The sequence below is a fragment of the Triturus cristatus genome, chromosome 10 (assembly GCF_964204655.1).
Source record: "Triturus cristatus chromosome 10, aTriCri1.1, whole genome shotgun sequence".
NCBI lineage: Eukaryota > Metazoa > Chordata > Amphibia > Caudata > Salamandridae > Triturus > Triturus cristatus.
In genome coordinates, this window is record NC_140593.1 from 1,138,735,705 (window position 1) to 1,138,759,376 (window position 23,672).

Genomic DNA, 23,672 nt, shown 5'->3' on the forward strand with positions numbered 1-23,672 from the left:
CGTTGTCACCAATGACTATTTTGTCTTAATTTCCTTTTTTATTTTTTTATTTCACCAATTTCTTTGGAAAATCTTAACAAATCTATACAAGTGACCCCTTGGTGAATTCAAAATTGTGTCCACTTTTTAGAAATGCTTAGCTTACCGGGATTTTCTCAGGGGTTCACACCTGTTTTCACCACAAACTGCAAGAAGGTTGAAACCATTACAAATGTGGAAAAATGGACTGCCTCTTAGAAAAGTGCAAAAACTGTGGTTAAAATTTTTTTTTTACTTTACAACTTTGCATGTTCCTAAAAGCTGGAAGATGGCGATACTAGCTCAGCAAACCTTTCGTTGAAGTCTCTACTAGAGAAAAAAATGCTTTCCTGCACAGCATGTTTTCCCCATTTTTCTTTAAATAAAAACTTCAAAATGTAGCTATATTTTGGCTATTTTCGAGTTTACCTCCAGAGGAATCTACAAACCCTGAGTACCTTTAGAATCCCTAGGATGTTGGAAAAAAGGACACATATTTGGAGCGGATATCTTTTGTGGATGTAAGTTATGAAGGTTTAAGAGCGATCTACCCCAAACATCCCAAAAAAGGGCTTAGTATCGGGTAGTGGGGTGGGAGGCTTGGTCGCCAAATTGTTAACAAAGAACAATATTTCCCATCTGAGCAGGACCTGGAAGAGACTCGCATTGGCACGCACCGCGGGCTGCCTGCCAGCAGCTCCTGCGCTCACCCTAGAGGATGATTCCCCGCTGGTGTGGGGAAAATCCTGCAATTTTACATATGGCTGGTTTAGTGGCAGATGCTGCGGCTGGATTACTTTTTTTCGCGCGCTGCTTTGATCTCCGCCGCTGCATTAATGTAACATGCTATCTCTTGACCTGAGCATGACCCCTCTGCACGGCTTCCAGACAGGGTTTTCTCTGAAGGTGGAGCCCAGCTCATGCTGTTGCATTTCCAACGCCATGTCCTGAGACTGCCTGCTCCGCTTCAGAGGACCCCCGCAGAGTGGCGCTTATCCCATAATCTTCTGCTTTTCCGCACTGAACTTCCTGAAGCTGCAGAAGTAGGATTTTTTCCACCGGAAATGGCTCCTGCACATTGGAATGCAGAATAATTCTCAGCGGTTTCAGCAGGGACATTTTAAGGATTTTGGGGGCCCTGGGCCAAACCTATTTTGTGGGCCCCTCTTCAGGACAGGTTTGAATTCATGATTCAATTTCAGCTCTCTCATGCCCTCTTTGGCCAGGTCACTGACAGTGAACAGGAGCACTCGTCCAAATTCTGATGTGTTTACATTTCATGTTCAGAGTGTAACACAGAAGCAGGTCATTAATATTACTGCAAATAATCTCGGTCAGACCCTCCCATCTCTCATATTTGATGGATGTTGCATGAAAAATAAAAACAACGCTTCTCTGCAAAATTTCTGAAATAGACTCTCACACATCACCCACATTAAAGATAAATTAAAGGAAAACTGTATTTAAAACAATCTGTTTAAAAATTATTCAAGATCATTAGGGCAAGCCTCTCTGTGGAACAGAGGTGGCTCTAAGGGGTGGGGGATGAAAGTCTGGGGCCCTTGGCCAGAGCCCACTTTTCCCATGCCTCAAAACCTCTCTGGGTTTCAGAGGAATTGACTGTGGTGTTTTTCTCATGGGCACCTACTTTCTAACAAATACACAAAAAAAGATTGTTTTCACTTGATTTATGGCACATGTGTGATACCCTCAATCAGTCTTTGCTTTCTACGCAGCTGCAGTTATCTAGATTGGGTGCACATGCTTCTGACCTGCAAAACAAAACTGTAACATGCAAAGTCCTGCTGGCGAAAAAGCTCGGACTGGATAAACAGGCCAGGCATGACACAGGACACCTTAGCAGCAATGTCTTTTGGTTTGTATTTGCAGCTTTGTGAACCTGATATGGTTAACTACATATCAATGTACAACAACACTGTTATCAACTGCTATTCAAATAAGCATTGGCAAAGCCAATAGGTCTCGCCTATTCAAGAGGTATTGCTTTGCCAATGTCTTTTAGCCTTTGTATACACCCATGTGGCTGCTGATCAGCATGGCTAAACGTTAGTGGAGTGGAGTGTCGTGGAGTGCCATGGGGTGGAGTGACCATCAAACAGATATCAAATGTGACCACATCCAGCTCCATCTGGTCTGCCCCTTAGACAGATGGCTAGATGAGGCACTGTAAGTTGTACTTAGTCTCCTGGTCTCCGTGTGATCTTGCACTATGATTAACCCTTTGTGCCTGAACCCTATTGTTAGACCCAGCAGTTTCTGGCTGGCTAAGACACATCGAAGTCAAATAGAATCCACCATCCCGACAGGATGAGTACGGTACACTTGTTCAATAACCTCTTCTCACCCTTGAGTAGCTTGGCACAGAGCAGTCAGGCTTATCCTCAGGGCCAAAGTGTAAAGTATTGGCACAACACCACCCTCGCAACACACTGAGTACACTGCAAAAAGACTGCACACCGTATGCATAAAACATTCTTTTTTGTATTACACACACATTGAAATCAAAACGACACACACCCTTTACAGTTGTATGCAATTGTCGAACTCTCCCGTTAGCGGCAGAACTGCATGAACATATATATATACTAATCATAGGTATGCACCTGTCCCGTTATCCCCTCAGCCTCATAAGGAACATAAACCCATGTGCGTACTTCCTCAATGTGTTCACGATCCAAGCAATCCCATCCACATCATAGGCAACAGAAACATATATGCAAGCTGTTCAGAGGTATTCCACTTTCGCTCAACACATTAGCACAGAACACAACATTCCCAATGTTGCACACCCCGTGCAGTTGTAATGGTCAAGAAATCACAGGTTTTGACTGTGCCTCATTACCCAGCCCTTCAGCCACCCCAAACGACACCAGCTAATAAAACAGGTTGCACCCACTGGCAACACTTGAATTAGATTGTCGGGACCACCTAAAGTGGAAGGAAACACTTACGTGGTTTCGTCCATCCAGATTAGGCCTTCAAGCACCCAGCGGCACCTTCACGAGTGCGGGATCCCTATCACCTGTGGGCAAAAGACTGTGACACTGTAAGCTGGCATGCTTCCAAATTGGAGAAGTGTTCCCCCTAGGCAGAGGTGCAAGCTGCAGTTGCTCCAGGCAGCTGGCCCTGCTTGCACACAAGGCACAACGAGACCCCTCTGGTACAGTTACGATAGTCTGAACAACAGTGTACCTTGTGGCGTGGGTCCGGGGAGAGTGAGCCAGCGCCATTGGATGGAGGCCATGATGCCAGGCACTGTCGTCCTGATCTCGAGGTCAGAGGCAATCTAGGCTTCCATCTCGGGTCACACGGACTCAGCAAATGTCTCAACACCCCACGGGCACCACACACTGCAGAGTGTGAGCGAGCACAGGTTTCTGGTTGCAAGCACTGGTCCCTCAGACTCTGCAAACCTCCCAGCACTCCTCGAACTCATCACGTTCCGGCACCCCAGGTGGGCCGCTGATCTTTATGAGCACGCTGCTCTGCACAGTGTGATTACTGTATACATCAGGACAGTCGTTGTTCAAACCGACGATCACTTCCACTCATTTCCACTGCACCCTGCACAGTTTTTACAATCCTGTGGAAACAGAGAGATCCTTTCTGTCCCTGGGATCTCGTGGACAGGAGTCCAGCCAACCGGCCCTTGGAGAGTGTTTAGGGACCCGGGCCAATACAGTTGGGAATTAGCTGAAGGCCAGCAACATCCAGACCAAATTGACCAAGTGATACTCCCCTTCCTAGAGCACGAGGAGCCCCAGGTCACCACAAGCCTGCGGATAGTCCTGTTGCAGTCCCTCCTGGCCCAATAGTTGCTCTTGTCGATGTCCCAGCATCGAGCCAGCGTAGTATGGTTCTGTAAGCGGGTTGCAATGAGGAGACTGACGCTGAAGTGTTTGCGGGGGTTGTTTATTGAGGATTCACACAGTCACGGGCCGTCTCCGCTCCCCTTGGTGTCAGTATCACGAGTCCTGGCCCTCCGGTCTTCGTCTGGGACTTGCTGAACTTCGCTCCCCTCAGGCGCCGGGTTCTTAGGTCGAGGTCTCCCTCCGATCCATGCGAGATAAAGAGAGAGATGCTAGGGTTAGGACACGGCTCTTTCGTAACTTTTTACGTGAGGGACGGGGGTGAGGGAAACACACAGGTGCTACAGTGCTCTCGTCCGGCGGTTGTGACTCAAAGGAGTGAGTGAGAGGGAGGGGGTCAAGTCTAGTGGTCTTTGAGGCGGTGAGCGTTTAGCGGTCAGTGGCGAGCACCCTTCTCCCGCCTCCCGACCCAACCCGCGAAACGTTCCCGTACCTGGGAAAGCCACGCACCTCCTCCTGGGGCGTGGCTCGGCGGAGCGTGGTGTCCGAGGTCTCCTGCCTCCGGTCTCCAGTCCTCCTTGCGGTCGCTGCCTCTCTTCGGCTGTTCCTCTCTCCTGGTCCCGTCTTCCTCCTCCGATTCACCGTCGTGCTCCTTCTCCGTTCTCCCTCCGGTGTCGTCACACACACTGGTTGTCTTCTCCCGTCCTCTTATTGGCGGTTGTTCCTCCACGTTAGAACAGAGGGTGGGACTGTCGTGGAAGGCGTCCCAGTTAAAGGTACAGAGGTCCGTTTTAGAGATGTCTGAATCCTCGGTGGTCCACTGATCCTGGGAGACAGAAAGCACATGATCGTTCAGATCTTGAGGAGACCACCAGTCTCCCCCTTTGCAGTCCTCATCCCTGCTGTCCCCGTGACAGGTTCTAATCCCAAAAGTGTCTCAACTCCTTAGGGCAGAGCCCCAGAAGCTAAACCCACAATGGCCTTTAACAATGAGATCATTTTAAAAGGCAACCTTGGAAATGCACAGACCCGCTCTAAACGTTTTCCTGTCTGCCATCCTACCTCAAGAGGCTTGATCAATATCTATAGTGAGGCAAGGACACTGCCCCTTGGATTGCAGGTGCCAATTTCATCCCCTTGTATCTGTCCCAGGAAGGCCCCTCAGAGTCAAAGGTCTGTAGTTTCCCTTGAGCTCCTAGTTTATGGCCTTCTATCAGACATGCACAGATGTAGCTGCAAACCCAGCACTAAGATGTGGATTGGAGACAGGGTGACAGGCACCTTGAGCGCCGAAATGCCCACTTTCACAAATCCACTCGCACTACTGGAGAGGATTTGCCATTACTAACTCATCGATATCAAACACTATACTGCTACTCTCCTGCACGTAGGAAATACCGCTCAATAGCATTTTGGCAGATCTCTCATGTTACTCAATGTGAGAAGCAGGTCCCATCGTACCGAACACACCATCCAGTGCCATTCACTACCAGTACGTGTAGCGCACACGCCTCGCACATGCTGAGCCTCTTCCTGACACCGCACCCTGCTCCCAGGGAGTACACCGATGTAGTGGGAGACATGCAGATCCTTGGTAAGTAGCTTTTTAAATGCCAAGCAGAGTATCAGTAACTTGCACATACAGGCCCTGCCAGGGCAAACATGTGGCACGTTTGAAGAGCTAACTATGTAGATGGCACAACCAGTGCTGCAGGCCTACGGAGGAGCATTTGGGTTACATACGTATAAGTCTTACTCAAAGACAAGAGGCTTACTGCTAACTCAAATCAGCCAATTATGTATACCAACCACCAGTATGTATGTGACAAGCACAGCATTTTGGCACTGAATAGTAGAGTCCAAGCACTCAAAGTCCTACAAAAGCAAAACGGGTCCAAACAGGAGGTCGGAAGCCAAAAAGGTCAGGGGAGACCTTGCCAAAAGATGCCAGGTCAAACACCTATGAATTTGCATCTTAATTTTTCATGACTAATTCCAGAGAACGGTTCCATACATTTATCATTCAATTTTGGAAACAGTGTGTATGAATGAAGCTCAAAGGCCTTCCCTTTGTGGAAATATGGATTTTTATGATCAGTTATGTCCCCTATCTTGGACCCCAACGGTTTCATGTATAAATCATAAGTACATGTATGTTCCCTCCAGTTCCAGTTATGAAGACGCAAACACATGTGTGTCCACCGTCAACATGTCCTCTTTCAGATCCGCCATGAATGGGCCGGATATTCTATTCCTAAGTATGAAAGGCCACCGGCTTTATATGGTTCACTTATCCCATTTTACAGTCCAGGCGAGTAGGCCCTGATTCTGCCATCAAGCCTTTTTTGCCTTCTGCCTCTGAAAGCTCCAGTCTGAGCTCGCATCTGTACTCATGAACTTTGTCCTACTCCCTGCGCGGCTAACGGTGCCTGACTCGATTTGTCTGCTTGCCAAAAACTGTATTTCACCTTCAAGATTATCTGCTCTGCTCCGCTCCTCATCCAATGCATTCCTGTCTAGTAGTTTAAGTAAACATTCTTCCAGCTACCGAGCAAAAGGCCCGGCTTCTCTGTCTTTATGCAAGTAATTCATAGCCCTGTTACTATGGAAGATTTCTGCCCTCGCATCTAGTGTAGACACTTAGACGCTTGTACACGCACTAACAGTCCGTATAGTCAGTATAGAATAAGATTCTATCCTAAGAGACCTTTCTTTTTGGATAACACAGTTCTTTAAACATAGAATGTTAGATATGATTTGGGATTAGGTTGATATAACCCCAGACTTCTGTCTCCACATGTAGAGCTAAATGTCAAGTCCCCTTCACCCCCTAGTTGCACGTCAATCACACGTCATGCTGCTGCGCGCGCATCTCTGCCAAGTATTTCTGCTGACATTGCGAAATTCTTTCATGGAACCACCCTATTGTGACATCATACCTGATGACGTTCTTTAAGTTACACCCAGTTACACCCATTTTAGTTACGCATGTATGTTCTTATCTTTGTTATCAACTGTTACGCCTCCTGCATCTGTTTCACTGTAATGCCTATTGTATAAAAATGATTACTTGTCAATAAAGTTTGTTCTTCACTTCCTGAACCTTCGTGGTGATGGAATATGGAGTCCTCAATTCGAATTGATCTTGGAATAAAGCCTGTTCCGAACCTCTAATACCACGGATTCTGCCTCTTATTTTACTGAGCTATTATTATAGATTTTCCGCATCAAATTAAGTCCCGGTAATTAAATTATTTACCACACCTTGGTTAGTGATTATAATGTCAACTACCTCTAGAGTCGCATCTCCCGGTGAACATCCTCACGCTCTGCCCTGTATTTCTACCATTGATGTCTTTAAACCATTATATATGTGGTTTCCGTCATCTTTCAGTTTGTAGAGATTCAAGTCATCGAGTCTTTATTTGCACAATTTCTGGTGCAACTGTTGCACCCGCCTGATCACAAGTCTTCCAAAGGCCGATAATATAAAGTGTCCCTCACCAGTGATTTTACGCTTCAGTCCCAGAACCACAAGAAAATCTGGTGAGCAGAGCCAAGGAGTTAGTTGCAAATGTAAACATGGAAAATACTTAGCGACCATAAGTAGAGGTTACCTTGTAAAAGTACTCCTAGTAGGAAGACTTTGCTTCTCATAAAAGCTTCTTTCACACTTAGGAACAGATGTTCATAAGAGGGAAAGGGGTAGGTGTGGCGTAGAGTAGAGTGGAGTGGCACAGAGTGGAGTGGCATAGAGTGTAGTATAGAGGAGTGGCATAGAGTGAAGTCGAGTAGAGTGGTGTAAAGTGGACTAGCATAAAGTGCAGTGAACTTGCATTCTGATATTTAAAAATCCCTGCTTGAGGTAAGGCTTCTAGCATGTGGAAAGCGAAAGTTCCTCACAAAGGTAGTACCTGTCACTCACCAAAAAGTGTGCTGCAGTGAACAAATATAGATTACCTAGAAAGTCTTATGCGGTAGTAACTCTTCTATTTTAGTTTGTTGATAACATTACAAAGTGTAAGTCCTTCCTGGTGTGTCTCTGTACTCCTGACAAGAGGGCTTCTCTTCGGGCCCTTTGCTGGCCGGAGGAGCCCCACCCCGCTGGTCAGCGGGGGATCAATTAAGATGTACAACATTTGACAGAAAGGATAATTAATTTCTCCTTGGTGTGCAGGTGAGCCATGCTTTCCTAATGGGCCTGGAGGAGGCAGCTGAAAGGCCAGGAGGTGTGAGGTCCATATATTTTTAATGACTTCTTTAATAATTGAGACTGAAATAAAACCTCAAACGAGGGCGGTGAGAGGTTGTAAGACAAAACTAGAGGGGGTGGATGGGACTTCAGAGGCAGCCTGCATGCCTCCGTCTCAACCAAGAGCTGCCTGTTCCCCACTGTTGGAGCAGAATATAAAAATATCAACACGTACATGCCATTTAGATATAAACAGGATTGGCTGCTGAGAAATAGGGACAGAGGAGAATTTAATATAAAATTAAATCCAAGTTTTTAAATCGTACATATTACTGTCGTTTGGCTTGTAAATAAACATTCCTAATTTTGTCAGAAAGGGACTTAAAGCCCAGCAAGATGATGTAATATTCCCAGGATCATACATTTAGATCAAGAAGCAAAGTCAGGATTAGAACACTGATCTAAGGGATTCACAAGGAACAAACTAACGAATTAAACACATTTTGCCTACTGGACTAAACCTCCGACACTCAATCACTCTCTCCCACTATTTCTTTTTTGTTTGTTAACAGAATTTTGTTGGTTTTGTCCACTCTACTTTAGGTCCTTGTCATTATTCCGGTCATGCCGGCAGTACAGGTGTTTAATCTTCACATGTACAAAGCTGAGCATTGCAATAGTACAGTCTCAAGACCCTTTCAAAACAAGAAACTGTCCCCCCCCCCCCACCCATGAGTCAGTGCTGTATTATATGTATGGATTTGCTTGGTGATAGATGTAGTGTATCTCTTTTTTATACCCAGGCGAGGGCTAGGGTAGTCACAATCCAATTCAACAACCCGGTGGCTTTTGTTTTCTGAAAGTCTGCATAGCAGGTCTAACTCGTAAAGGCGTGCATTCTCCAGGGAGCGCTTATGCGGATCTCGTGGGCGTTCCCTTGGGTTCCCGGGTCTTGGTGTGACAAGTCCTCTAACGGGGCTTCCCAGGCTCTGGCCACCTCCATGTTCGCTATTTCCCTCTTAGCTTCTCTCAACAATAAACGCCCCTTGCATCCTGCTCACTTCAGCAGTACTTCCCTCCATTTGTGCAGTTGAGGACCTCCCGATGCCTTCTACTTTCTGGCTATTCCTCTTGAGCTCTCCTCTCCTCCTCTCCTTCTCCTACACTGGGCATCTTCTCTTGAGCTCTTCTCCTCTCCTTCTCCTACACTGGGCTTCTTCTCTTGAGCTCTCCTCCTCTCCTTCTCCTACACTGGGCATCTTCTCTTGAGCTCTTCTCCTCTCCTTCTCCTACACTGGTTATCTTCTCCACTTAACCAATTCTCCTGTGTTAAGCGTCCTCTCTGTTAGATCTCTTCTCCTTTTGTTTACCTCTTTCCCTCTCTAGAGCTCTTCTTCTCTACTAGACCTTGTCTCCTGCACTCAACCGCTTTTCCTCTGCTAGACCTGTTCTCCTTTTCTCTTTCCCCAGACCTCTCCTTTTCTCTTATACTCCTGCACTAGACCTCTTTTACTTCATTAAATCTCTTCTCCTCTGCTAGATCTATTGTCCGCCTCTAGACTGCTTCTCCTCTTAAATTGCTTCTTGTCCACCATACCGCTTGCCTTCTCCTGTATGCGGCCAGTCAACAGCTTAGCATCTCAAGGGCTAAATTTGGGGCACATTATCTTCTTCCATATGTGGGTCTTTAATGTGCATGTCCAAGCTGCGAAGAATTCAGTGGCCAAGGTTAATAGGAGCGGAGCAAGGGAACAGCCCTTCCTGGTGCTATGTTCAATATGGAAGGGGGAGACTTAGTTAACACTTACCCTCATGACTGGGTCTGTATATAGTAGCTTGACATATACAGAAATCATTGCCCAAAATTCATAATCTTGAGGACATGGAATAGGTCATTCCAAACCAGAGGATGGATTTTCAAACAATCGAGATAATGGCCGAGTGACCCGAAAGATCCTGAGATTGTGAGAAAGCAAGATGGAGCCTGTGAAGATCATTTGGTCGCACTGTGTGCCATAAAATCCCTTTTGATCTAGCTGAACGATCTATAAATCGCCTTAAAGAATTGTTTTCCCATATTCCGTCTTGTCCAGGAGTTTGGGTTCAAAATTAATGATCAAAATTGGATAGAATGAGTCACATCTGTCTTGAGGCCCAACTGGATCGGGAATTATTACAACTACATGCAACCGGAAAGGGAGAGATATTGTCTAGTGTCAAACATAGCTAGCAAGGGAAGAAGAAGGACCGATTCCACACGCTTGAACATTTCAGATGGGAGGCCGCACGGCCCAAGGGTCTTTCTGGGCTGCCTAGACCTTGGCCCAATCCCTTTTCTGTTTGTTTCCCTTTTATGTCTCCATACATTTGCCTCATTGTTATCCTCCCATCTGCCATCACGTTTTCTATTTACTTTTCTTTAATTGATCTGCTTTCTTCCTTTCTCCTCGTCTCTTTTTCTGTCTGGCTTTGCTCCTGTGGAACCGCTCTGTGTTGTGGTTCGTTTCAGCGGCTTTTCCTGATGTTCTTAGATTGCTCGGTAACGGAAGCCTTCTGGACGGGAGATAAGAACCTTGTTTTGCTTACATTATTCATTCTTAAAGAGCAATCTCTTTATATTTACCTTATGTGTTAGTTCTGCCCGGCTGAGCGGCCCTGGCTCTTTGACTGTTAGGGAAACCGGCTTCAGGGTGGATTTCTGCAAAATCCTTTGGTAGTGCGGTCCCATTCTGTTAATTTAGCATTTGGGTTTTACTTGTGTTAAATTTATACTGTTTTGAAAATGGCGCATCTCTCCTCTTTACAATAAAATTAATTAGTTGCTACATTTCTTTTAAACAAACATCGTCTTGTGCTGCAACCCTAGATCCAAGGTGATTTTAGTTGTTTTTTTTGTTCTGTAGATTTGCAAAACGGCTGCTTTCGAGTTCTGTGTGAGAATTTTCCATGCCATAGGCAAAACAGCGTTTTGTCCGCTGGAGCTCTTGCCAAACCACAGAAAAGATTATTTTCAGGCCTTATGTAGTAATTTGACCCTGCCACTAAGTGGCGCCCTAAGGCTGCTTTCTGCGTTACATTGCCTTATTTTGGTGATAACTTAATAAGTATTTATTCTTAAGGGTACATCATTTTATTAAAAGCCACGTCTACAACTCAGAAAGAAGTGGTGCATGCGTACTTTTCTTTTTATATCTTTATTTAGCATTTAATGTAAGACCAAAACAATAAACAGATTGCAAATATTGTGGCACAACCCATACTTTCTCCCCATTATTGCAATTTGTGTCACATGACCTGAGCATGTGTACACTGATGTCTTAAAGTTCATCTGTAATACATTGTAAATGTATATATTTTTATCTCCTCCATTTTTCACTGATTGTACCTTTTTATAGCTATTAAAGACTTTTAAATAGTGTTTGACTTTTGGAGGTGGGTGGTACTGTATGTCATATTGTAAAAATATTGAATTGTTTTATTTATTATGTATAGCTCATTGAAAAATTGAAAATACAATATTTAAAAACAAAAATGTTTGCTGCTGTCACTGCCCTCCCCCCAATAACCAAGGAAATAAACTGATTTCTCACATTTGTTTCACTGATATGATCATTTAAGGAGTGATGGGCAGAGTGCAAGATAAGTGAAAAAAGTGTAATCTAAAACTATCTCATTGTGAGGAGGGAACCCAATGATGAAGCATGTCACCTTCGGGTGAGTGAAGGTTCTTGGCCTAACAGCGCAGTGCTCCACCCGTGTTGTGTCCGTTATGTTATGTTATGTGAATTTACTCTTAGTATAGCGCATACACACCGACAGGTCTCTCAGCGCTCTGGAAGAGAGAGAAACATGAACAGAGAGGCAGACCAGATCTTAGATGGTAGAGGGCCGCGGGACTACATCGAACGCTTCTATGAAAAGAAGGGTTTTTAGTTTTTTTCGGAATGGGAAGAGTCTGGGTTCTTTACGAAGGTCTATAGGCAACTGATTCCAGAGTTGTGGCAGAAGGGTCGAAAAAGCTCACCCCCCTTTGGCTGTGGTGTTAAAGCGTGGGCAGGTCAGCCGACTTGCTTCTGCTGAGCGCAGCGAGCGCCCTGGCACGTATTTGAGAAGGTGTTCTTTTATGTACCGTGGGGCGTGTCCATAAAGAGCTTTGTGAGTAATACACAACCCCTTAAACTTCGCTCTCTGCTTAATGGGCAGTCTAAGAATGAGCCTAGCTGCATCATTCAATACTACTTGCAGTTTATTAGTAATTTTCTGGGGAAGCCCCACGTAAAGCACATTACCATAATCAAGTCTTGAGACAATGGTAGCTGCCGTCCCTTCTTTTTCACACCAACCCACGCACATAGTGTGTGCTATAAGATAATTATCTATTCAACTGTTTTGGAGGGGATTTTAGATACTCCTAAAAGCAAAGAAGAACAGAAATATTTTTCCTAAAACATGCAGAGGAATCCATGGCTGTGATTCCGAGATCTAAGGCGGAAGGCCAGCACTGCCCTGGACTTCACAACTTATACTGCTGTTCAGATACATTTTGCTTTTATGTAGGGCTTTAAGTGGGCCGGGTCCTGCCAGTGCTCAGCACCGGCAGTTCTAAAAAAGCAGCTGCTGAGACAGGTCTCTATCGGGCTCTCTTTTCCCTAACCATTAGGGTTAAAAAATAAATCTCAACTCTGCAGCAGTACCACCCTTCACTGCCTGTGATGTAACTTCAAAGAGGCTCATTAAAGCTCTTTCACAGTCTCCTCATTTCAAAGCGGAAGCATTTTCAATATTCTATACAACGAAGTCGGTGTTGCTTATTTATCTTCCACAACTAACAACCATTGGCAAAGTCAATAGTCTTGGCTTGTTGTAGGTGTAATGTTACTTGTATTTGCATTATATACCTGTATGCCATGATGGAAGCAGCAGAATACCAGTCGGGCGGCGCACCATGCTAAGCACGGATTTTTAGGTTACCTGTTTTTAAGCCACGCCTTTAATTACATTGTCCACGCCCCTTGGAGAGACCCACTAGTGTTTTTCATTCCACTTGAATCCCTGCTTATATGATATCACACGTGTGTTACTTGCGAAGGGAAGGATGGCAGATGTGTCAGGGGAAAGGAATGTGGGACCTCGTTTTAGGGAAATGGAGGTAAGATCTTTACTTGTAAAGTATGGAAACCAAGTGCATGTCTAAGCAGTAAACTACATTCGTCTTACTCTCCCAGGGAGGTACTGCTAGGGATAAGGTGGACATCCACACTCTCAATTCATTTTTTTCAATGCTGGTCTGCCTTCTTTTTAATTTTTAGTAAAGGGATTTGGGCAGGAACCTGAAACCGCCCGTTCCTTGAATTGGTGCTAAGTTTGTAAAAATGGTGCTAAGTTTGTAATACTGTCATGTATGTCTGCCATCGTAATCTGCTTTGTTTGGACAATTAAGACCATACAATAGTTGGACATGTGAAGCCTTCACTGGCCCTATCCCCCCAAAACCCTACATGTTTATTTGCGGCATCTTAGTCGACCTTTCTTGCTACCAGAAGAAAAAAACCCTGATTGGTCCTTCACTGTCAGCATTTGACTTGCACAAACATTGTACACATTATGTTAAAACGTTCACTGTTATCATGTGTGTCTGGGAGGCAGGTGACCAGAGGGAGTTGTGCCCCTTGGGCCGTTTGGGTGGGGTGGTTCAGTCCAGGGGACTGTAACCCAATTGGGCTGTTGTTGGGGAGGTCTTAGGCAGGGAAACAAGTGAGAATTGGGTTACCAGCCACCATTTTGTGTTGCGACAAAGTGGCTGGGAGCATAGCAGGCGAGGCAATATAGAAAAGTTTGACTCCCCCCACCCCTTGATGAGGTGAGGTGGCCGGGGTTTTTTTTAGGTGGGGAAAGCTGCATTTATTGTAACAGGTGCGCAAGAAAGAGGTTTACTATTTTCGCCTTGGGTCGGGGCACAGGCGGTTTTCAGTCAAGTTTGAATGGTTGAATTGGTTTTCTTGCTGTTGGGTGGGTATTAATATATGAATTATGTTAGTTCAGAAAGGAAGACCTAGATAGAGTGACAAGCAGTCTGCTTGGGGTAAGGGTGTGGGGAGCACATAGGGGTGGGGAAGGAAAGACAGGAGAAGATGATATCTAGTGAGGGTGGTAGTTTTGTAGGCAGATTTGCGTTGGGTAAAATGTTTGTGATGTGCACTTGCTTCAATAAAGCAGCATTTTCCACGCTATAAGTGTGCCTGTGGTCTGTGCCGTACCCTCTCGCCCAATGACTTGTGATTAGATAAGAACTACAGCCCAGGGGATTCCAAAATATTTGTAACGAGGCGAGCTACCCCAGAATTGGGCAGGTTTCTTGATGTAACGGCACCTGAAAGGACAGTAGATCTGGAGAAGTAAATCCCTGAGGACCACAGGACAGCCATTGCACTCTGCCTGCGTTCCAGAAGAAGTCTTTCAAGCTGCTGTGATCCCAGAGAGGAAAGTTTGCCTGTGTGGTTACTGCGCTTTAATGTTCCTCAACTGCCCTTTTTAGGTCTCGCCTGAGCCAGCGCGCATGATCTGCTCTGCGAGGCTTCTAGTAAGGACTTTCAACTCGGAGCTCGTGCATGTGCTTTTTTTTTTTGCTCACACGCTATTGGCCTTTGCGTGCATCTTTCTAAGAAAGACAGCATGCAGTTGGCCAAAGGCGGGTGCATGTCCTGCCTTCTCTCTCCCCTGGCCTAGGGAGCTCGGGAGCAAGCAGCAGCGTAGCCGGGTGCCAGCCGCATACCTCACATTCCTTGCAATGCGCGTGCACCGCGCTTGTTCTTACTGTATCTCAGCCTGGCAGCCTCTGACTTAGAGCACTAGCTAGGGGCATTCTCAGACAAACGCAAGGCCTCTGCTGCGCATTATTATGCCTCGGAAACAGAAGACAATGGGTTAAGCTCATCCTTGAAGTGTCGTGTCTACGTTTCAAAATTACAAAGTCAAACTAAAAAATATGGAAAACGCAGCCGGTGCCCTTCTCCTCAACATAAGATTGCCGCAGCATAACAAGCACGGAGTCTGGTCTGTAGATAGCTTTATGTCGGTGCGTTCCTTTATCCGCCTGGATTAAAAAGCACACCGTTACCCACTCACGCCTGCGCCACAGCATGTATCATTGACTTGCAAATAACGGGGGCTTGCCATGACGCAGTATTCTGATACATGGCTGTGGGGGCACAAAGGCCTATGTATGACAGAGACAAACCATGTGCGTAGCCAAACGCCGGTATTTCAAAACACATTTTTATGAATAAAGAACCCGATAAACATAGCACTGCCGCATAACGATGAGAATGCAAACAATTCCAATTAGCATATGTGACAAACGGTCCACTATGTTTACGCTGACGTATAGAATATTTTCCAGGTTCCTCTCAAACATAAATTTCGTATTTTTTCCAAAATATGATTACATGGAGAAGGGAAGGTTGCAGTTATGTGGTTTAAAACAAGATTTCAGCAGCTACGGTTTCTGCTACTCCCATGACACACAGTGTGCTTTGAAAGAAATAACTCTGTTTTCCAAAATCTGGGCTCCTTTCATTTATGTGGGATCCTTTAGAAGTTGGGATTTTTCCACATTCAAAAATAATTACTTTCGGATTCCCTCCATGCAGTGAGTGATCTGAGCAAAACACAATAGCCTCTGAAACAAGCATTTGCAATGCAATAGGTCTCGCAATTAGGCGAGTTTGAGCTATTGACATTGCAAATAAAAATGCCTTTTATTTTTGTTTTTAAATCCTAAATAAAAGGCAATGTCATTTACAATGCCAATAGCTTAAACTTGCGTAAATGCGAGACCTATTGCATTGCAAATGCTTGTTAAACATTGTACCAGATGCCATTTTATTTTAAAGCCTGCAATTGATTTTCCCGTACTTGTTGCATTGACAGTGATTTTATCTGTTTTCTGATGGGGGCCATTTTGTTTTATAGCCTGTGACGTGTCCTAAGTCCATTTCATTAACATGGTGTCTTTCTCTCTTCGCAGTTTGCTGCTTCGTCGTGCACAAGCGTTGCCATGAGTTCGTCACCTTCAAGTGCCCGGGTGCAGACAAAGGCCCGGCCTCTGATGTAAGTCCAACTCTCATCCAATCTTTGGTGACGTGTATTGCGTAAGGTGCAATGATCAGCTATAAGACCAGTTCAATTTTATGAGCACAAAGTTCCTGGGGGCTTAACTTCTGCAATGATTGGGGTGAAGTTTTCATAATAACATCCTCCGCGCAACCCTCATATCCCTCAACTTTCTGCAATGAAGGGAAAATGAAATAATGGATGGGTGAAAGGAAGACCAGATGGAAGGGGAAAGGATGAATGGAAGAATAAAAGGACCGATTGTTGAGTTAATAGATGGAGAACTCAAGAATGGATGATGAATGATGATGAAAGGATGGGGGACAGACTGATGAAAGGATGGGGGAAGACAAGTGATAGGGTGGATGGGTAAAAGGCTGAATCATGGATAAATGGATGGATTGAAAACAGTATAAGTGGGTGGGTTGTCTAATGGATAGGGGGATGGAGAGGTGAACTGATGGATAGATGGAAGGGTAAATCTATAGCAGATGGAAGCATAATGGAAGGTTGAAGAGAATTCTTCTAAAGAGGGTCAGGGTTGCTTACTTCGCGTGCTTTGAATGATTAGATGCATGGATGAAGTGTGTAGAATGTTAATTTTCTGGTTACTCCCTTGTTCTCACTTTCCTTCATCGCCCCCCTCCCCCACCATGCTTTTATACAATTTACCTCTTATTTGCCACTTAACGCATCCTCAATTTCCTGTCCCTTCCCCTCGATTTTCTTTATTGTTTCCCCTCTTGTCTTGTTCCCTTCTGGCTCTCAGCTATGTTCTCTTGATTTCCCTCACTTTCCTCCACACTCACACAATCCTCTATTTCTCTCTTCTCTCTCCGCCATCACTTCTCTGTTTCGAAGCTCCTCTTTTGGTCTTGCGTAACTCGTCCTCGCTCCCTCCCTTCTTGGCTACATTTCCCTCTATCCCTTCTCTAGTGATGTGCAAGTCTATTCTCCCGTCTCTGGGTACCTATAGCAGCTATATATGGCTTTGCCCTCTTGGCGCTATTTCTAAGACTCCGCCTTCTGAGCTCTTCCCTGAACCCTCCAATGATCTGCCCAGCACAGCCTCATTCCCTGACGCCTGCATGTGCCTCAGTGCGCCTGCTCAGTGCATCCGCATTACCTTGTATAATAAGTCCAAGATAACATTGTATATTCTTATTATAACATTCTGCCATTTAATATTGTTATGGTCACTTGTCGCATCTGGGTCGGTTATATTTTCCTTTATCGCACCCTCAGTCTCAGTTTATCACCTGCAGAGTTGCCAACCAGCCAGATGTCCCTTTGAATCATCTTTTTCCAGTCTTCACTTTTTACCAACCACTCTTAGCATGCACCTAGGCTCCGCCTCACTCTCACTCGCACACACTCCCCGCATCCGCAAAAGCAAAACTGGTGGTCGCTCACTCTCCTACATCCCACCCAAGACGTGGAACTACCTCCCTCAACACATCAGAGTCTCCTCCTCGCTTCCTGAGTTCCGCAAGAAGCTGACGGCCTGGCTCTTCGTATAGGCAGCTTGGGGACCACACACGTACACACCTTGCCCAAGTGCCTGGATACCATCTCAGTGATTAGTGAGCAATACAAATCAACATAACATATAGCATAACAGAATATAACTTAACATGCTGAGTCTTGTAGGACCATAGTCATCATAGAAAAAGCAAACCTACAAGCCCCAGCTCACAATTTAAGGTAATAATTGTTTTAAACCTCACAACTCACGTTGTATCTGTGTCCTGGAGCTATTAGCAGGGCCACTAGAATTATGTGATTTTGCAGCTGCGGCGTTTTCAGAATAATTATTGGTTTGCCGCATATACCACATAATCCATCATCTGCTGCATAATCTGTGGATTTTCTTAAAAAAATGCTGTTTCTAGCTCAAACAGATCAAAAGTTATTCAAAACACAGCAACAAGTGCATCCGCACAGCAGAAGACATTTTCCAAAGGTAGACTGGCCCTTTTTCTGGTGAATTATTGCTGTTTTGGGGGTGTTAAACTAGTACTAATGTGATGAAACATTTCTCCACGCAGTGTTAACCTGTTAAAAAATGACCAAATAATGAATTAGAACTCTCACATGATATGCCGCATGAAGCAGCATAATTTGGCTTTTCTTATTGCGATATTTAGTCATCTCTGCTGCATAATTTGTTCCTTCCCTGCCACATAATTTCAATGGCCCTGGCTATTAGTCACTGGTGTCTTAAATACTCCAATTCACCCGTCTGTCCTCAGTTACCACAGGCAAAAAAGTCTCTATTACAGACAAGTTAGTCATGGCTGATGCCGTTGCACACCACGCACTAGGAAGAGATGCTGTGATGTTTGGTATTAGGGTTCAACCAACAAAACCCGTGAATCCGCGTCTAATCATGTATACAGAATTATTGTGATAATACAAATTTTTTAAAGTTTTCCAACAGATTCTTTTTAGCATTTGGTGTTGCCTTCTATTTTCCAGATGTTAGTGTGGACCGTTTCTTTGTTAGTTCTGACAACTGGTGCTAAGGATTGGAAACCTTGCATTATATCCTGAAATTCCTTTGTCCATTACCTGCATCTGGGTGCATTGCACAGCTCTTTCCTGCATATATGTTACATTTGCCTGTATCCATTCTAGCACTGTGTGTTAGTTGCACCCGAGGATGGCCATGTCAGCGTCTTTGTCAAGATTCTTTGTTTTAAAGCCGATTGGCCGTACAGTACGGTTCTGGACATTCACCCATCCGAGCGTACTGTGGCTTCAGTGTGGGTGTGTTTCGCTAAATTGCTCTTCTAATGTTGCTGTGAGACAATCTGTTACGTGATTGGTTGATCTTGGATTACGAAACCTTTGTCCTTCCATTTACTCAATATTTCCTCCCATTTAGGCATTGGGGGCTGATTCACCAAGAGCCTCCGCAGTCATGGCGAAGGTTCGGCACGGGTCCCCGCACTCGTGGCAGAGTCCCCGCACTCGTGGCAGAGTCCCCGCACTCGTGGCAGAGTCCCCGCACTCGTGGCAGAGTCCCCGCACTCGTGGCGGAATCTACGCAATGAGAAACTGCAGTGCGGGGATTTCACCACAAGTGCGTAGCCTCCGGCACGACTGCGGAGGCTCTTTGTGAGTAGGGCCCTAGATTCTGGAGCCGTACTCTGATACGGTAATAATGTTATTGTAATCAGGAATGATCCTCCAGTTCAGTTTTTGGCTCATGCATGGAAAATTACTTGCCGAAATAACGTTTTTTCCGTACTTATTTATTTAATTTTTGACGGCTGTATAAAGCCTTACAAGGCTTTTGGTTATTTCAGACTTCTGCATAGGCAAGAAAGTACAGCGTAAAGGTGGAGGAGAGGTTTGAGTCCACTAGGACAGAGTGAGTGAACTTAGTCCAGAATTCTTCGCTTGCAGATCCTCTGATGTTTAGATCAGATACAGGGTCCTTGCAAGTTCAGTGACCTGCTTCGATGTTCCACCATCATGAACAATTGTTGGTTAATCGGTGTGGAGCAGCACGCTCTGTTCGGGGGATAGTGAGCCACCTGTTTAATCAGGCATATAGGACTTTTGCCCTAATGTGCTTTATGGGGGATGAACAAGAGGTTGTATTTATTCCTGGTATCTGTTGGGAGCTATTGGAGTCGGTAAGGGTGGGTATGATTTGGCCCCATCTGTAATGTTTATGGTATGTTCTGGCTGCCTGGTTCTAAGATCTTTGCAGTCCATCTTTTAGTTTTTTGAGGAGGCCAGAGTAGAAGCCTTAGGCGAGTTATGCTTACAGTATATTCTGGCTGCCTGGTTCTAAGATCTCTGCAGCCCGCAATGAGTGTTTTAGGGAGGCCAGAGTAGATGCCAAAGACGAGTTATGCCAGGATGAGGCCTCTCATCTGTTTAACTCTAAGGTTGGTTTATAGGTGCCAAGAGGATTTAGCACAAACTTAATAGATATATCTTCAGACACTCTGGCACCATGTTGACTTGAGCAACAAAAGTGACATCAACATTGAAAAGGGAATCCACATATTTCTCACTTTTGGTGAGGCTTGAGGGAGGCCACAGAATTGGAACAGGATTAGGCAAAGTATTTCCAAGAATGCCGCTTGTGGTACATTTAATGCAGAGAAACCTGGCCTTTGTGCAAGCGAACAAGTGTTCCAAGCATGTGGTGATGCTGGCTGGATTTTGTGGACTACTTTCCAGGAACGAGTGGATTTGTGTGTCATCCATGTACATGTGGAAGTTCACCTGCTACCGACGGAGGAGCTGTGCCAGAGAAAGTACATAGAGGATGAAAAGAAGGCAGAAGAGGGAGGATCCTTGACCAAAGCCACAAGATGTTGGTTGTTCTAACCCTGACCTATTGGTCTGTGGTTCCTGTGAAATAGGCCGACCTCCACTACAAAGCAACCGAGTAATGCCTGACCAATGGGTGATAATTTCCAACAGAATTGTGACGTCATTCATCTTGTAGATGTGAACAGGTCATGGAGTACCAGAGTAGTTTGGTTGTCCTCATCAGGGGCAGAATCCTAACTGATAATCATATAGAAAGTGATGTATGTCTACTTTGCCTTGTGATTTTGTGTCTTCAAAGAATCTGAATAAATTAGGATATCGCCCAGCTAAATGATATAGGATAGATCCAAATATCCTCTCAAAACCTCATTGAGGAAGCATCGAAATAGAGTAGGATCCTCCCAGAGCCTCAAAGGCATGAGCTGCTATTCAAACGATCCAAACTTTAGGGCTTATTTTTGGCGGCGACGGTACTCTGCCACAACGGCGACTGAGCACCCTCTCCCTAAACTCTCGTCGGCCCTCCTGATTTAGAGGTGGGCGTACTGACAGGTTTATGGTGATAGAATATAATTTACTCTGTTAGTGTAAACTTTCTCTAACAGTCAGAAGGAATAGGGCTACTGAAGCTAAGCCATCTAGCCGTCCACCCTATTTAAAGTGGACACCCAGATGGCTTTTTGTCTTTTTCTTTACTGTTCTTTACTGCCAAGTATATCCTGGCAGCGAGAGACAGTAAAAAAAGAAAAAGTACCCCACACTATGTGAGAATATCCCATGGTGTGGGGGTCATTATTTTTCAGAAACAAACTCCCGCTTTTAGCGAGTGTTTTTGAAAAATACCAAATTTTGGAAAAGTGGGAAGGTGGAAGGCCACCCTTCATGTTTCATGGCGCCATCTGCCAATCTTTTCCTACATTGATGGGAATTGCTATGTTAGCGGCTCCTGTCAATCTATAGGGATGTCTGGGAGTCCGGTAGACATCTCTAAATTTGACAGGCGGAGTAAAGGACAGATTGGCAGACGTAAACTCCTCTGCCAGACTGTCTGCCTTGACTCCATCCACCAAACCATAAATCGGACTCTTTGTGTGAAACACAGTTTTTGACTCGTCACCATATTGGACTCTGGATAATGTTGTACCCTTAGGTCTTGCTTGGTGAAAATTTGTGCATGGCAAATCTGATCTGACAGTAAAGGAATCAAGGCAGTAGGTATTGATTTTTAGCTTTTATTCTGTTAATTACTAAATAGTCTATGCCTCCTTTATTTATAATAAAAAATAATAATGGAGAGGAAGAGGGTGATTATGATGGTCTAATAAACTCATTAGCCATAGTTTCATCTGTGTTCTGTCTAAGATGTTCTTTTTCTGACTCTGGGAGCATACACTCGACTACAAGGGGCTGGTGTTACAGATTCTGGACTTACAATCATAACTCCCATGAGAAGGTGTAATATACTTGCTTTTTCTTAATAAATACATCCTAGAATACTTCACAACTGGGTGGTAAAGTAGTTACACGACTAATAACTAAGGATTTGCTATGCCTGTTAATGCTTTAGAATTGTGACTCTTAGAGGATTCATAAAATCACAAATAAGTGCGCATACAATAATCAGAATTCAGTTGTAAAGTTCTTGCTGCTCAGTCAATGCCCGGCATAAGCAAGATCAACCCCATTGTATCTAGAATTACTTTATATTAAGGTACATCAATTACAGAAAAACACATCTATTCAGGATAGTTCCCAAAACACACTAAAGTAATCACATGTGCGTGGAAGCATACTGGACCTGAGGATAACCTCGGATAATCATTTGCCTTAACTCCTTCAGTAACTTCTTTCTTATTCACAGATATCTGTAAAGATTGAGCACATATAATTCACTGATGTTCCTGACTCTAAAGTCCTAAAGTGTTCATATCCTGCCCATCCAACAAAATACTTTTCTCTGGCGGGGCACCCAGTGCCAACCCTCCTTTTAACTGAGCATGGCTATCATCAGCTCACCAGGCTACTCCTGATCACCTGGGGGATGTGACAAGATTATTGTGAGTGAACCTGCCTTTTCATCTATGTTCTTCCACATGGAGCTGCCTACTGGCCTTCCCTATATTTATTAGATTAGTCTTTCAGTTCCAGCATCTGGGTTTTTGTGCCATCCATGGATGGTGCATGTGTATGTGCTACTTGTGTGTGTAAGTTGGCCATCGACTGTGTATGTTGCACGTGGCTGTGGCAAAGTGGTTCCTAATAGGATGGACGGTGGAAAGAGTGTCAGAGCAATGCTAATTGCCGGACTCCACCACGACAATCCCCGAGACCATTGGAACTAGGTCAAACTCTATGGTGTGGAGGAGAGGATAGATGGTCCCTTTAAAGCTGATGGAAAGGAAATCCCCCAGTCATTTCCTGCACCATTCTTTAATGGATGGACTACCCCTACAGGTGAACAAGGAGATATCAGTTTTACTTTGATTACTTTAAGACTCTTTGCACCCATAATTACCAGTACCATGCAGTAACACCCCACCAGTACCATTCTATTAAAAGGTCAACCCCACGGAAAAGGGAATAATGGGGTGGACTTGTTTTTTCCAGACATACAACCACACAGCTTCCCCATTCCATGGATCTTAACAGACATGTTTACAACCTGCTCTAAGCAGGAGGTAAATGTGTGGGTAGGTGCGGGGCAGGGTTGGAGGACAGGATTAGAGGGAAGGGTAAAAAGGTACCCCGGCAGGGGGGGGGGGCATGTAAACCTTCGCCGTGATGGGGACAGATGCTCGCTGCTGTTGCAGCCAAAGCCTCAAGTGATTTTTAATAGCCAGTTTTTGCTGCTGGTAAAATCAGTGTTTCTGCTCCTAGAAAAGCAGGTGGTGTTGGAATACTCCCCCCTCCCCCCTAGTAGAGCATAATTCCCCACTACAATTCTGCATTGCCTGACTTTTTATTACGGCCTTAATGTCTGTTGCATATGTTTGCAAAATAATGCAGGCTTGCCAAGCAGACCTGTTTGCTTTGCCAGTGATTGTTTGTGTTTACAATCCGAGTTCGAGTAATGCTTCCTCGTGAAAAGACAGCTGAGGCCGTGCAGGCTCATGCAGTGCCTCTATTTGGAAATAATCAATTTCTGGAGCCCATCCAGATTTTGCAACCTGTGTAAATGTAAGGGCCTGCAGCACAGGCGCGGATTCCCTGTTAAATTTGGAAAT

The 23,672-nt window shown here is 44.9% G+C and overlaps 1 protein-coding gene across 2 annotated transcripts in view; it reads left to right on the forward strand.

Moving 5' to 3' along the window:
• PRKCB (protein kinase C beta) overlaps window positions 1-23,672 on the forward strand; it is a 1,047,370-nt gene that overhangs the window by 334,891 nt on the left and 688,807 nt on the right. For both annotated transcript variants that reach the window (XM_085629465.1, XM_085629464.1), the window contains exon 3: window positions 16,067-16,149. In XM_085629465.1, coding sequence (XP_085485591.1) covers window positions 16,067-16,149 — 83 coding nt within the window. The remainder of the gene's footprint in view (window positions 1-16,066; window positions 16,150-23,672) is intronic.